The 15,534-nt window shown below is 38.5% G+C and overlaps 2 protein-coding genes across 4 annotated transcripts; one reads left to right on the top strand and one right to left on the bottom strand.

Moving 5' to 3' along the window:
* Positions 1–1,196: 1,196 nt before the first annotated feature.
* syngr2a (synaptogyrin 2a) lies at positions 1,197–5,065 on the bottom strand. The gene is made up of 4 exons (XM_034220419.1): positions 4,828–5,065; positions 3,323–3,560; positions 2,668–2,807; positions 1,197–2,529 (listed from the first exon to the last, which is right to left on the bottom strand). The coding sequence occupies exons 1-4, from the start codon at positions 4,924–4,926 to the stop codon at positions 2,329–2,331; spliced, it is 678 nt and encodes a 225-aa protein (XP_034076310.1). The 5' UTR covers positions 4,927–5,065; the 3' UTR covers positions 1,197–2,328.
* A 934-nt stretch (positions 5,066–5,999) lies between these two features.
* LOC117548266 (transmembrane channel-like protein 6) lies at positions 6,000–15,211 on the top strand. Of its 3 annotated transcripts, XM_034219423.1 has the most exons (18): positions 6,000–6,193; positions 6,717–6,979; positions 7,077–7,214; positions 7,296–7,395; positions 7,481–7,568; positions 7,643–7,900; positions 8,134–8,345; positions 8,422–8,566; positions 9,056–9,199; positions 11,159–11,313; positions 12,333–12,423; positions 12,590–12,687; positions 12,780–12,875; positions 12,972–13,047; positions 13,142–13,275; positions 13,876–14,052; positions 14,163–14,241; positions 14,697–15,211. In XM_034219423.1, the coding sequence occupies exons 1-18, from the start codon at positions 6,132–6,134 to the stop codon at positions 14,775–14,777; spliced, it is 2,397 nt and encodes a 798-aa protein (XP_034075314.1). In that variant the 5' UTR covers positions 6,000–6,131; the 3' UTR covers positions 14,778–15,211. The 3 variants fall into 3 exon arrangements, 2 of the variants coding, with proteins under 2 accessions (XP_034075314.1, XP_034075315.1); XM_034219424.1 differs by lacking the exon at positions 14,163–14,241; XR_004569311.1 differs by lacking the exons at positions 14,163–14,241; positions 14,697–15,211 and having other exon boundaries at positions 13,147–13,275; positions 13,876–14,046.
* The last annotated feature ends 323 nt before the right edge of the window (positions 15,212–15,534 follow it).

Genomic DNA, 15,534 nt, shown 5'->3' with positions numbered 1-15,534 from the left:
CGGTGGGTGGAAGAGGGTTTGTCAAGCGGTGGCTTCACGTACTGTTGGAAATTTGAGAACCACGCGTCGTCAACTTAATCCTTTAAAAATAAAATATGTGCAAATGGACATACTACACAGAGGTGGGAGAAGTACTCATATCTTGTACTTGAGTGAAATTAGACGTACCAGAGTGTAGGAGTACTCCGTTTAAATTAAAAGTCCTGCATTCAAAATGTTACTCGAGTAAAAGTAGAAAAGTATGAGCATCAAAAGTACCAAAAGTAAAAGCACTCATTATGCAGATTGGTCCAATTCACAATCATATATAATCTATGTTTTGATTATTATTATTGATGCATTAAAGTGTTATCAAAGCTGGTAGTTTTAATTACTTTGTATACTGCAGGGTAGATTGTGAATTTACTCCAGGTGTAACTAAAGTCTTATTAAAGTGTTGATTATTTCACATAATGTATGCAAATATGTAAAGTAACTAAAGGTACTGTATATTAAATTAATGTAGTGGACTACACAGTGTACCTCTAAATTGTAGTGGAGTACAAAGTAGCATAACATTGAAATACTCAAGTAAAGTACAAGTATCTCAAAATTGCACTTAAATATGCTACTTGAATAAATGTACTTAGTTACTTCCCACCTCTGATACTACAGCTGTATGGATTTGACTGAGACAGTTTCAATTATCATATTGTTCCATCACTAACCGAGTTATGCCGGAAAAACATGTGAACTATCTGGTTTCCACAATACATAAAAAAGAACTTAGACACACATCTTTTTTTTCTCCAATCGTTAAACAAAGGTTTGACAATATTTGGTGTTATAAGAAACATTGATTCAGGTTCTTCACATATACTCTCAGTACAGTGTCTTGGCTTACTTATTTAAATAAAATGTATTTTCTTTATTTCTAATCACTGATCTTCCTATGAATCTTTTTTGAAGTCCCACCTTATACTTTGAAAACCATATGGTTATATATAATGTGAGAATACACCTTTTTTGTTTTTACATTTTCTTTTGAAACACATATCTTTTACTCTTTACATTGATATAGGCATTGCACACTGTCCACCGTTCCTCCACATTCTCAAACACTATCACTATTCAAATATTTGCCCAAGGAGCACAGCCCTACACAGAATCCGGGTCTTTCTCAAGAAGAGGACATACATTAAGAGCTGACGCAGAGGTTCAAAGCAAAAACTTTTTTTATTCTGCGTGTGATACAGAATTCTGTATAAAGGCACTTTAACAGGGAAGTATTGTAAAGCCGTGAGCACAACAGTGAAACTGCAACACATGCAAAGGCACAACTGCAGTTTAGAAAAAGCAAGAGGAAAAGTGATTAAAAAAAAGAATGGTCTGATTGTCATGTTCTCTGATTGAAAAGATTAAATTAGATAATAAATATATCAAATAAGCAAAACATCACTGAATTCCTGAAACCACATTTTGGCTAAACATTTGTGAAAGGGTTTTCTTTTAAACTGTAAGTGAACTCAAGGAAGGCACATTACACTTCTAGAGATAGCTGATGCAATTCAATGTATTGGCAACCTTCATATATAAACAAAACACCCTTATACTAAATAGTAATTGTGGCAGAATTAACATTAAAATGAACAATCTAAGATAAAAAATGAGCAATCAACTGCCTAACAGAAGTGATTTTCAGTGCATAAAAGCCATTTTACAGTGGTTGATTTTTAAGAAAGGAAAAAAACATGACTACACTAGTTACAGAGTTTTCATTGCACCCATTGATTTAGTAACATGGGCTTGTTTTGAGGTCAAAGATCAAAATGTACAAAAGTGTTACACTAATCTACTGTTGTTGAACTTGTGTAAATGAAGAAAATATATGTTCTAATCAGTAACATATTCATTAAACTAAAAAACTATATTGTCCATCTAAAGAATGCAAAGCAAATGTCCTGGCAACAGAGTAAATCCTAACCTGTTGGCTAATTATTGCTTTGACACTTTGGACTCATAAGCTAAGCAAAAGGGGGCACTGTCAAAACTGGTTGGTTTGGTACAAAGACAACAACCGCACTATCACTCTCTCTTGCCAAAACATTCTCCTATCAAAAAAAGTACTATAGTTCCACCTGCTCTGTGTGGCACAAACCACACATGTTACAACAATGAGATTAACTAAAAAAAACACTTCAGTGCACCCAAACATGTGCAAACAAGTTCTGCAGGGAAGTAAGTGGGAGTGCAGAGAACAGTCTGAGTTGTAAATGAAACCGGTGGCACACATGTTTATTTAAAAAGCAAACTCTCCTGTTCTGATTCATGCGTTTGAGTCTCAGTCCTTCAGTAGGCTGGAGGTTGGTACTCCCCCGGCTGCTCCTGGTTGTTGGAGAAAGGCGACTGCTGGTAGCCCGTGGGGCCGCTGCTGGCGTACGGAGACGGCGGGTATGGAGTACTTTGGTCATTGGCTGGGTCTCTGTACTCCTGCTCAAACTCATTGACGCCTTGGCGATACCTTTCAAGCGCAAAGAAGCACAAGAGACCCTGTTGGGAGAAGTTAAGAGTTAGGAAAGGGAGCTTTTACACTACTCTCTGGCACATTTTCCTCCAGCTGAGTGGTGTGTTATTATAGGATGTTGTCAGTCAAAAGCTGGTCACACTCGGAGGGGATGAAAGGCTCACCCAGGTGATGATGGAGAAGAAGGAGAAGGTCACGATGGCCCGGGCGGCGTCCCCAGCAACAGCCTCAGTGGAGTCGGGGGTTTTAGACCACTGGTTGGCCAGGAAACAGAAGCAGATGAACCATAGGAACGCCCAAACCCCTGTAAAAAGGATGAAAATGATTTTTCGCAACCTGAACAGTTCCTTCCCCTCCGCTACCAGCCTCATAAACAAGCCCCGCCCCCCCCCCCCACTGACACTTACCTCAGCCACAATGCAGACTCTATGCATTACATTAATGCACACAATATCAATGTCGATATCTGTTTGTTTTGTTTTGTGTATTACTGCCGATTTTTATTCCATATTTTATTCCATTCCAATGTAAATACTGTCATATTTTACTATTTTTTAAATATTTTTCTAGTTCTCTACCTGTGTTTTTAATTCTTGTTTTACTTTTATGTATGTACCACGACACCAAGTCAAATTCCTCGTATGTGTGAACCTACCTGGTAATAAACCTGTTTCTGATTCTGATGAAAGCAGAGAAATAAATAGTCCGGATTAGGAGGAAATATGAAACTAAATTAACCTCAATTAGGCTGCACTTCCTGTTTTTAGGCATGGTTCCTGTATTGTGTGCAAGCAGTCTAGAGAGAAACATGACTCTCACCTGAGAAGACCAGATCTCCTAAAACAATGACTTTTCTCTCTTTGGCGTTGCTTATCTGTGGGAAGTAGGCGTCCACTATGAGGAAGACAACACAAGCCATGAAGGCCAGGACTCCGATGCCCACGCCGTAGCTGCAGGCGCTGTCATTTGCATTGAATATGCATTTGGCATCTTGATCCTTTGTTTGGTTGATGTAGCCTTCTGCTGTGATGGTTGCAAAGACCACGATGGAGAATAACTGCAAAGAAGAGACACACAGGGTTAAAGATAGGAGCCGGGGGGGGGGTGTGTGAAATATGCACGTTCAAGTGAAGCAGCCGTGTGACTCATCACATGATGCCCATTACAAGAAAGAATTCACCATCAAAAGTTATAATATAACATCTGTTAAGCCAGTTCAGATAAGGAAGCGTATTCTATTTTAAACATTAAACATGGCATAAGAAAATGTAACATATCTTTTGAGAGTGATCCTTGTTCAGCAACCATTTAGGTGAATAAGTAATAGTTAAACAAAGTAGATAATCGCTGTTTCAAGATTCTCATGCTTTTTCTATGTTTAATAATTGTTGAGATCTCATATAATAATTTGACTATTTGTCAGACAAAACAAGATATTTGATCAAGTCAACAGTACTGATCATACATTGTACCAGTTTTTCAACTAATTAAAAACATCTTACTGATGATATTTATGACCCTTGTTTGCCTTATGACCCCCCTGTCCTACCCCCCTGTCCTACCCCCTGTCCTACCCCCCTGTCCTACCCCCCTGTCCTACCCCTCTGAGAGATCTTTAACTGATTTTCTTCTGTCTTTTGCACTAATCTAGAGTCAACACAAGGGTGACAATGACTTTGCTGTCAGGGAAAATTGAATTTGCCTATTTACTCAAAAAGACAAGGGCAGCAAACTCTGTATCTTCTTTAAAAACCTCTATAAAGTGTATTTCTAGTAATGCATTTACATTGTTGTGACTTGTTGTCTGTTGCCTGTTGTCTTGTTGTAAAGCACAAGTGTAGTAAAGAGTGTGATGTTAATAAAAAGTATTATTATTACAACATGGCTAAGATTTTAATCGACCTATGAAGTTTTACGGATATAAAAACTACTCTGCAGGGCAACAGATGACGCTGTACACGTTTAAATCCATGATTTCACACTGAAAAACACGCCCGAAAAAAGGAGCCACATCCTCTGTGGGTTTAATCTCAACCATGTCCACTTTTCAGAGCAGAATAAGCAACACAAATCCACAGCACTGGCCATGCTAGCTAACATTAGCTTATGTCAACAAGTGGTGCAGAAAATCATCAATTGTGTTACTTTCTCTAACTATTATTTATGATGTAAGCAAAAAGTCCACTTCATATCCACTGTTAGCAGCTTGTAAGGCTAACACGAAGCATTTTGTTTTGATTGTGTCGACCCTGGCAGCCCACATCTGTTACATTGATGTGACAGCTGGCTAACTTTGATGCTAACTTTTCCGTGGAGTCACTCACCCAGCTCAGGCATCGCAATATGGGTTGAGGCTGTTTTACAAAATGTACTACATCAAAAGCACCACCAGCCAACGACGCCCCGTAAGCGCTGCTCTGCATTTTTTTATCCAACAAAAAGTATCCTTCAAGCGATAAAAAAGACGAGCTGGAAAGTGTTCCTGTCAAAGTTAGGGCAGTTTCGTTTTGTGAGAACAGCTTCCTGAAAACTTTTCAAACACCGCCCCTGCTCTGATGTGTTCAAGTGCTCCTCGTAAACAGCAGCTTCGGAGTGGAGTTATAATTACGGTCTTGATTTTCGTGGTGTTTTAACTTGAATTATTAGGTGAAAAATAACCTTAAAAGTGTCTATGTAACTCGAGGAGGAATTAGTTTATAATATACAAATGGGACGATGCATGAGGGTACTCGAGATAAAACATGCCAAGTAGGTTGCAGAGCCGCTTATTTTACAGGGCGCAAAGTTGATAGTAAACATCACTGGAATGCCCCCAAAATGCAACAGCAAAGGCAGACAGGCTTACTATGAAAATGAGTGCTATGTTAATAGTATTCATACTCACTGCATATGAATAAATAATAATATCATCTAAATATTAATAAGTGTTAATGCACTGCAATGTATTTAAATTAAAGCAGGTGTGGGTGGATTCTCCTATATGATGACAGACATGTTTACATCATAAAGTTGGGCTCTCAGAATAAAAAAGTAATTGAGTTTATTCCAATACTTTGGAGTGTTTGACCAATTTAATGTAGCGTTGCAGTTTCTCAGTGTATCCATTGGATGGCAGTGCACACCCATGATTCCAACACACTCAGGTCAAACATCAACCCCACAATACCAATCCAAATTGTTCCAATTATAATTGGATAAATAGGGACGTTTTAATAAGCGTTTTTGATATCTGCTCAATTATGTCTTTTATATTTTGTTTTCTCAGGGTTTCTTCAATATCTATTGTTTAAATTATTATTTTCTTTGTGACTTGTGTTTCGAAAAGGCACTTAAAAAATAAAAAGTAATTATTTACTTTGTATGTACTATTTCCCTATGAACCCTGCACATGGCGTGTCAGAGACGCTTGATTGATTGCACTTCATCAGGTTCAGGCAGATACACTTTGCACCAAATGTAAATTAGGCACAGCTGTGCTGAGAGAGAGAACGAGAGAGAGGAAGTCTGTAACATGTGTTTTGACGTGTTGGGTGTGTCAAGAATAGAGTGCAACACTGCTCTGTGGTCGTCTCTGTAACTGATGGTGAAGACTCGATGCTGGTAGCTGCAACAGCGATCACCAAGGACCATGGCATACAGTGTGAACATTAGTCAAACAGATTCTGATTCTGATTCTGAGTCTGACTTTGAGTAAGTCCTCTTTAAACCTTAATTTCAGAATTGCTTTACTTTGCAATTATTGGCTGTACCTGAAATCTCCTCTGCATCTTTTTGCTATATCAGGTTGATCAACTTTGTTTTTTATTTTGTCTTAAGAAGCACACAAAGCTGTTACCTTAACACATGAATGGAAGTCTTAGTGTCCTTCATTAAATTGTTTTACTTCTAAAGTATATTTAGTTTGATTTTCCTTAATGTTAGTGCGTTGAGAATTGCTCTAAAGTTGTAGAGCAATTCCTCATTGGCCCAGCTTTCAGTGCCTTTAGGTTTGAAGCATCTTTGCATGCACTCAGTGATATATTTGAGGCTTTTTGCTCTTAATCTGGCACTTGAAAGTTTTCAGTATCTTTCCAGCAAGATGTAGAAAAATTGTTTAGCAAAATGAAGAATCTCTACATGGTAATTCCGGATAAAAAATATGCATTTCAGATGCAACGTGTCTTATACTGTATACATGTTTCTGTAATCAAGGTCATTATTTCCTCTCCCTCAGGGACATGGGAGGAAGCAAACCCGGTCAAGACACTTTCCGGTTTATAAGAGAGTCTGCTGCCAGCACCCAGAGGTGTCCTGAGTCCTTACAGATGGGCGATTTTAGGGAATGCACAGGTGCAAATAGAGAAGATCTTCCATTCACTGCAAGCGGCCACATGAGAGACGAGACACTTGACACAGGGCAGAGGAAGTCTCTGCAGAGGCATCACTGGTCAGCTGCTACTTTAAAGGTGCTCTCCTCGATGCCCAGTCGCACTGCTGGTGAGATGTAATCTTCTTCCAGTGTCTTATTGTGGGTTGACAATATTCATATACACACGTGAAGTCGTGAACCATTGATTGCTTCTTGTCCACACAGGGATAAATGCAGTTATTCCCAAGTATGCGAGAGACTCATCTCAGCAACCTCAGACTTCCTCCCATGATTCTTCTCACCACTCCAAACCAATCCTGGCTGACTTTGTTCAGGAACAAATGGAGGAAACAAGTGCTGAAGGTGAACAAAAACCAAACTGACAGTCAGCGTTGGCTGTAGCAACTCTGAAACTTCAATAACTTTCTTACTTTTGGGTTACAGAAAAGCAGTTGGTGTCCAACCTCAGAAGCCTCTCAGTGAGCGAGGCCATGCGAAAGCTGCGAGCCACGCCGCTCAGCTTGGCAGATAAGATGAGAGTCAGGTACATGTGGCACTGAGAACTGTCAACTGTGTTCAAATGAAGCCACTGTGACAACTCTTTCTCCTTTTTTTTCTTTTTAAATCAGGCGACTTGCTTTCAGGGACGTAGATGAGAGTTCATTCATCAGCAGGAATATTGCATGCTACAGGCGTCTAGGCGTGTACATTTCAAGGGTGAGTGCAAACTTATATAAAACCACTTTTATTTGTGTGTATCAGTCCTTCACTTTAGTTTTTTCTCCCCTCAGACTTGGAGTCACTGCCTGTTCAGCTGCCTCTCCGTCCTCACCTCCCTCCAGCTGTGGCATTCACCGATGAAGATACTTAGCGGACGTTTTGGAACCGGGGTGCTGTCCTACTTCCTGTTTCTCCGGACCCTCCTGCTCTTTAACCTCTTCCTCTTCACTATCAACGGCCTGTTCCTGGTCTTTCCACAAGCAGTCAACCCTCCTCCTCATGACCCTCATTCCAACAATTTCACTGGCCTTGAGTTGCTCACAGGCACGGTAGGATACATCAAAGTCAACTTTATTGTCAATCTTTCAGTTTGTGTGTTCAGACAGAGAGATCGAAATACTGTTTCCCACAATCCCGAATACAAAACATGAAATAAATACCAGTAGGAGTGGAATGGGTTAGGGGTCAAAGGCCATGGTGAATAGGTGAGATTTTAATGATGACTTGAAGATGTCCAGGGAAGCATCTCTTGAATTAATTTACCTTTTTTTTTTTGTGGCAGGGTTACCTCTCTCAGAGTGTGATGTTTTACGGCTTCTACACCAACACTACCCTCACAACGTGCCGGGCTGCTAACTCCAATGCAACTAACACAGCTGATCTGCCAATCTGTGACCCCCACCAGCCCCACATGGTGCCATACAGCATACCTGCAGCATATTTATTTACCATCGCCATCACCTTCTTCATTATCTGCATCATCCTTGTGTACAGGTTGGGCAACAAGAGAGTTACTTTTATCTCATTTACTCTGTGGTGTGTATTTTATGGCTGTGTTGTTCTCTTGCAGCATGTCCAAGTCCTTCGGGAGAAGTTTTCAAGTCCTCAAGTCCAACAGGAATCTGGCAGGAAACATTTTCTGTATCTGGGAGTTTAAAGTCAGCAAGAACACGTCTGTCAGACTGCAATCTGAGAAAATCAGCACTCAGCTCAAAGTAAGAAACAATTTATATGAAATAAGCAGAGGTGGGAGAAGTACTCGGATCTTGTACTTGAGTAAAAGTAGAAGTACCAGAGTGTAATACTCTGTTACAAGTAAAACTCCTGCATTCAAAATGTTACTCAAGTAAAAGTTCAAATGTATTACCGTCTAAATATACTTAAAGTACCAAAAGTTAAATTACTTATTATGTAAATTGGTCTATTTCAAAATAACATATTATATGTTTTGATTATAATTGACATGGTAGAGTTCAATTTCACATTCTCAGTCACACCATCTCAGTTTTTGCATACACAGGAAGTTTTGGATGTTAACTTTGTCACACTCAATGTGACACCTCAAGGGTCAACTTCTAATGAAGGCATGTTTTAAATAACCTGTTCTAAATACAATCGTCTGCAGAGCTTCTCCAGGTTTTAACAGATGGTGAAGATCTTTTAAACGTTGCTAGCCGGACCTTAAACTCCTGCTTTTCCAACAGGAGCTGATGTCTGAGCTGACCAGTGGAGAGGATGCAAAGAGCTACACGCAGCGACTCTGCCGCCTCATGGTGCACGTGCTGGCATGGGTTATATGTCTTATCAGCATTGTCCTGAGTGCCATGGCAGTCCACTACCTATCAGAGGTTAGAGAACACGTTCCAATAAGTGCTTGTGCGTGCCCGTCTATAGCATTCTCTCATGACTATGACAAAAATAACTCTGATGAAAAAGCACCTCCCCACGCAATCTATTTACTTCTCCTTTTGCTTTCCTGGTAGAGAGTTAACACATGTTCTCTGCTGGTGTTCAATAAAACTGCAATGTCTCTGTCATCACCAAAAACTGCACTGATGAGAAGGAGATTGTCTAAAATAGTGGTTCCCAAAAAACAGTCTGACTTTGATCAACTGGTGAAATACTGAGGGAAATATTACAAGTTGTATTTCACTGACATCATGTTATCAAAAAGGACAAACTGCAGTTTTATTTTTCACGCATGGTTTCTTATGATTTAATGTGCTAATAATATGCATTGCAACGTTTGCCCTCAAAGCCAGACACAAAACACACTAAAGTCTTTCTGTACTGTTAGACGGGGGTCGGGGCTGGAAATGTAGCGAACACAACACACATTCTTTAAATGAAAATACTATTTATTTACTTTTACAAACAGTGAAGCAGTTAGGGAGCTATATCATTATGCCTTGCAGGACTGTGTATGGTTGGACTTTGTGTCACACAGGCAGGTTGTGTAACATCAGAGGAGACTGGGGCAATTGTACATTCTCAAATTGCACCACTTAGAATTAACTTGTGAATGCAAAAACAATGCAGGGATGATTTTTTATTATTCAATAATGACAAACAGTATTTGTGATTTGTTTATAGACATAGACATACTTTATTGTCATTTCAACAAGACACAGAGTGTACTATTACAACGAAATTTCGTTGTACTGGCTTACAGGAACAGGACAATATAAAAACTTGCTAAAATTGTACATAAATAAATAATAGTGACGTGGTGCTGATAACATTAAAGATAAAGTGTGCGTTTTAAAATATAAAGACTTACTATACATATAAATAAAATAGACATACTATATAACAAATATGTGCTCTTTACACAGCGTAATGTAATCTCTGTGTTACTGGTCTACTTGCTGTTCAGCAGTCTGATGGCATGGGGGAAAAAGCTATTGCAGAATCTGCTGTTTTGCTCTTAATGCTGCGGAACCTCTTGCTGGAGGGCAGCAGGGAGAACAGAGCATGGTGAGGATGAGTGGGGTCTTTCAAAATGTTCTGGGCTTTTGTCAGGCAGCGTTTCTGAGCGGTGTCTCTGATGGGAGGGAGAGAAACTCCGATGATCTTCTCTGCTGTCCTAACCACTCTCTGCAGAGACTTCCAGTCTTTGGCGTTGCAGTCTCTCGACCAGATGGAGATGCCGCTGGTCAGCACGCTCTCTATGGTTCCTCTGTATGAATACAGATTTTTTTTTTTTAAATCATAAACATATTTTCATCCCAGTGAAGTTGGCATGGTACTTATTTTTATCCTCTCAAAGAACCGAAAATCAAGAACCGGAATCGAAAAGCAGAACCGTAATCGTTGAAATCGATACCCAACCCACCTGTCAGTCAATTATTGCTCGATAATAATGTCAAACTAATGTGAAAAAGGTCCATTCAACGTTAGTTCTGTTTTTTTAAATATAAAACTGTGTGCAATATACAGTACATACAAGTGAAATATACCCTCCTGCAGGTTCACGTCTATTTATGTATTTCTCTGTTTATTTACAATTGGCATACAGTACCAGCTAACTCTTTAATTCATGGTCACTTTTCTTAAAAACAAATGCACCGCTGCTTTTTTTTCTTTTACCATGGTGTACATATCTGCTATTTTTTGTTTTTGTTTTTTACTTATAGTGTTATTAATAACGTGTGCATGCTTAGCCATTTAATTAGTTTCCCCTCACTTTATCTGTCTGCTGTTGTAATCATGTAAATGTCCCCGTTGCAGGACGGATAAAGGATTTCTGAGTCTCTGCCCATGTGTTTGTCCAAAGCTCTCACTGTTATTTATCCATTCGTTCACAGGCTTGTATCACTCAGAGTCCCTTCAAAGACACCGAGCTGGTGCTGCCTGCAGTGGTGTCGGCCATTAACCTCTTACTGCCCGGCCTCTTCAACCTGTGCACCTGGGTAGAGAATTACGACTCACCCAGCGTAAGCGTCTATGTCTCCATCTTCAGGTGAGAAGAAGAACTGTGGAAAAACAAATACACAATTAACAATAGGCCTACATATTGACAAGACATATTTTAAGAGATAATTCACATGCATTTGGAACCAAAGTAATGCTTGTAAAAACATAGGACAAGCAGGAAACAGTTTTGGTATTTACTGATAAATACATGTGTTACACAGTGCTCAAAACTGCTTTTTAGTATGTCTACTAAATGTTCTCTTCAATGTGTGTTTAAAAAAAAAAGTAAGTTAAAAAGAGTACTACATCATTTACTAGTCTTTTTCAATCTGGAGCTTTCAATTCAGCTTGAATCCTCCATCCGTTGGTTTTTACTGTGAGAATATTCATTTCAAGTTTTGTATTGCATTTCCTTTAATATACCACGCAAATGAATCACAACCAGACATGTTTTAAAATACATAGAAATGCACAAATTGTCTCTGTAGTTCGTCACAAAAAAGTTAAATTACAGCATGGACAATTATTTAAAAAAAACTTCTATCATACTTTTATTAAACTGCTGTACACTAAATATCCCACTGGAGTTTCAACATTACTTGTGTGTAATTTGTACATAGTGTGTGCATAAAAACTACTTAAAAGTGTCCAACATCCATGCAGTGGCCCAGCATCTAAGTCACACTTTAACTTGTAAGGCTTGTATTTCCCCTTTTGTCTTTAGTTTCTAGTTATTTGCATGGTTGTTGCCAAATAGAATTTTTTTTTTTCTTATATTTATTTGACAGGGACAGTGCACATTGATTGACATTTCTGTAAATGCGCCAGAGTTAGCCAACAGGCTATTTTTCATCTGTAGTCCCTGGACAGATGTTGAAAGTCATCCTAAAAACAAAAATTCACTTCAAATAACAGGTAAATACAATCAGTAAAACAACATTCAACAGAGATACTTATATTATGATAAAAGCATATATAAAAACATAAAAACGAAACTAAAATACATATTCACAAAGCAGACAGATAGAAACAGGTCAAGGCACATTCTGCTTATTGTTTTCTCAGGAACCTGATGTTGAAAGTCAGTATTATTGGAGTGCTATGTTTCCGCTGGCTGGGGAGAATAGCTGTGGAACCAGTAAACCATGGTTTACAGGTAACAAGCATCCTTATCATCCTTGTCATAATCATAGCTCTGGAGGGACACTGACTTATGCAAAGTTCTTCATTCTTAAAGTATTGGGAAACAAAAAGTGATTTCCTGTTTGTCCTTTTTATTTCTAATAATGTGACTCTTACATTAATATTTCTGTTGTCCTCAGTGTTGGGAGAACTGTGTGGGACAAGAACTGTATCGTTTGCTCCTCATGGACTTTGTCTTCACTGTGCTATACACTTTCTTGGGAGAGTTCCTGTGGAGGCAAGTTGGTACTTCACCTTCAATTCACCTTCAATTCACGTGACTTCATCCTGTTGTTTGCTTTACAACTTTTCACTGAATGCATCTTCTAGGCTCTTTTTCAAGCAAGTGCTGAAAAGGAACAGGAAGCCAGTGTTTGACATTGCCCGTAATGTGCTGGAACTCATATATGGACAAACCCTTACCTGGTAATGGACACAACAGTACACCACATCTTTTAAAACCCATGATATACTTAACCAAAAAAAGATTGATTAAAAATGAATGGTCTTTATTTCTCCCAGGCTTGGGGTGCTGTTTGCTCCACTGCTTCCTGCAGTCCAGATCCTAAAACTCTTTGTGCTATTTTACATGAAGAAGGTTCGTATAGCAGGTGTAATTTCATACAGTACATGTCGTACAGATATGGATTTGCATGTCAAACTTCACATTCTTCTTCTGGTTTCTTCCCCAGAGCAGTTTATTGCTTAATTGTCAGGCATCCAGACAGCCCTGGAGAGCCAGTCAGATGACAACACTGTTCGTTTCTCTTTTGTTCTTCCCCTCATATCTCGGCGCTGCTGTGTCCGTCACTTATACAATTTGGACGTGAGTGTAACACAATCTCCCCACTCTAATTGACTGTGATGCTCAAGCAGTTTGCCTCCTGAAAGGCATGTGTGAATTACCCAACCTCAAGGATGCATGTTTTTGAACAGGCTTTGAACATAATGATGGTAAAAATAAATACTTATCCAGCATTAGTTCAAACACAATCACAAAACATTGAGTTTGGTGGTGTCCGTTGCTCCTCTCCAAAAAAAATTGCCAGATAATATAGATCCAGATGTGTGGTGACTAAAATCCTTCATTCTGTTTAAAACAGTCAATAACAAAACGTTTTTTTTTTTTTTTTAAACTGGATAAAATGTGGATTTATGGTAAACATAAATAAACTAATTGTTACCTTAATATAAAACTACAGGTTTATCCAGGTTTTGAGAATTGTTGGAATCATCTGGTATAATTTCAGTAGACAAAAATATGTAAATTGTAGTCGACGGGACATTTTAATGTGCAAATGTTAAATATTACACCTTTTACATCCAATGTGCTTGAGTTTGAAACCTAAACAAAATGGATATGTGTTATTGTCCACATACTTGCAAACTGCACTGTATATTAAGAATCCATGTGTGATGCCAACAGGATTAAACCCTCGACAGAGTGTGGCCCTTTCAGGAATCTCACCACAATGTTTCACTCGGGCAAGCTGTGGGTCCAGCAGCTGGAGAGCTCCAACACGCTCCTGTTCTGGCTCAGCAAGGCCTACGACTTTCTGGTGGAGAACCCACTGTTCTTGTTCCTCGTCAATGGAGTCTTTCTGTAAGTGGTGACAAGATGATGTCAATATTTCATGTGTCATGCCCTCTCAAATCATTTTCAGCAAACTTGTCTGAATAATGATAATCTCCTCTGATGTCGATTTTTTTCAGAATAGTGATATACGTTCACAGTCAAGTTGTCGATGGCCAAAGGAGGATCGTCAGTCGGTTACAAAAGCAAATTGAAAATGTATGCATAATCAAACTAAAGTCAATGAGCTACAGTCGTGCTAGTGGCGCTAAGGTTACCATGGTAACACACAAACAATGACAATACTAACATGTTGATGTTTACCAGCATATTAAAATGCTAATAAGACAATTTACAACTGAAGCTGACGTGAATGTCAATAGATTACATTTCAATAAAGACCTGATTATGGTTCTAAATCTGGTATAAATCATCCGTTCTCCTTTGGGAATGTTTTTCTGCATGGTCCATGTTGTATTCAAGACTAAGAATTAAGTTAAATGAGCAAAGTCGGTACTATTCAGTGTCCAGGCACAATTAATGACTCTACTAAACTTCATGGAAATCCATCATACTGTAGTTTAGACATTATCATGAATGCCTTAAAATCAAAGTTACATGTAGAGTATTTTAATATTGTTCTGAATATATCTTCTGTATTTTCTTGTGTGCAGGAGGGTAAAGACAAAAAGTTCCTCATCACCAATTTGCAAGCCCTTTATGAACGGAGTAGTCTGGTTTCCCCTAACCGATAAGGAAGGTATTCGCAATACTGTATTTCCTCCTTGTGGTGTGTCATAACATGTTCTGGTTCGCACGCTTTTTTTGTTTTACTGACCTCACGTTCAAGCTGGAAAGGAAGTTGTGCGACCACTTTCTTACTTCTAAACAACATTCACACCATTCTGTATCACTTGAAATAAATGAACTCACTGGTGTTAACCAAACTCAAGTACAAGCAATGAGAACACAAGTAAAAGCCAAACCAGTAATATGTGTGCTATTTTCAAATATATTCCACAATGTTTGCAGTGGTTAATAGAAGAACATGAACTAACACCGGCTGTTAGCACTATATATGATATTTAGCATAATATATGTTAAAACATACTTTTATGTTAGATTCTGTTGAAGTTTATGCATAATGATTTTGAATATATTGTATGAAAAATAAATTAGTTTGAACACATCTTGATATGTTTTTTGACAACTTTGACATAATAGAAATTGTCCTTTTATTTTTAAAATATCTGATCATTCCAAATCACCATTTTTATTGTAGTATTTAACAGATTTTCTAAAACAAAACACACATTCAACATATTAAGTAAATATTTGCGGAGAATAAAACAATCGGAATAGTGATCTATGAACTTTACGCGACTAATGCTTTGGTAACAAAAAGTGATTTATCTCGTGTTTACCCTTTAAAGCATGTTAGAATGCAGTTTGCAAACCCTATGGACCCATTCTGGTGATGTCATTATCTTGTAACATATTATGGAGTTAAAA

Source organism: Gymnodraco acuticeps, unplaced genomic scaffold (genome assembly GCF_902827175.1).
Source record: "Gymnodraco acuticeps unplaced genomic scaffold, fGymAcu1.1, whole genome shotgun sequence".
Taxonomy (NCBI): domain Eukaryota; kingdom Metazoa; phylum Chordata; class Actinopteri; order Perciformes; family Bathydraconidae; genus Gymnodraco; species Gymnodraco acuticeps.
This window is presented reverse-complemented; position numbering and strand designations above follow the sequence as displayed.

Excerpts from the sequence above, each read along its gene's own strand:
- LOC117548266 (XM_034219423.1), top strand. The coding sequence starts at position 6,132 with ATGGCATACAGTGTGAACATTAGTCAAACAGATTCTGATTCTGATTCT. Across the intron at positions 7,901-8,133 it reads TTGAGTTGCTCACAGGCACG|GGTTACCTCTCTCAGAGTGT; the intron begins GTAGGATACATC and ends TTTTTGTGGCAG. Across the intron at positions 12,688-12,779 it reads TTGGGAGAGTTCCTGTGGAG|GCTCTTTTTCAAGCAAGTGC; the intron begins GCAAGTTGGTAC and ends TGCATCTTCTAG.
- syngr2a (XM_034220419.1), bottom strand. The coding sequence starts at position 4,926 with ATGCAGAGCAGCGCTTACGGGGCGTCGTTGGCTGGTGGTGCTTTTGAT. Across the intron at positions 2,808-3,322 it reads AGGAGATCTGGTCTTCTCAG|GGGTTTGGGCGTTCCTATGG; the intron begins GTGAGAGTCATG and ends TCCTTTTTACAG. Across the intron at positions 2,530-2,667 it reads TCTTCTCCATCATCACCTGG|GGTCTCTTGTGCTTCTTTGC; the intron begins GTGAGCCTTTCA and ends TTCTCCCAACAG.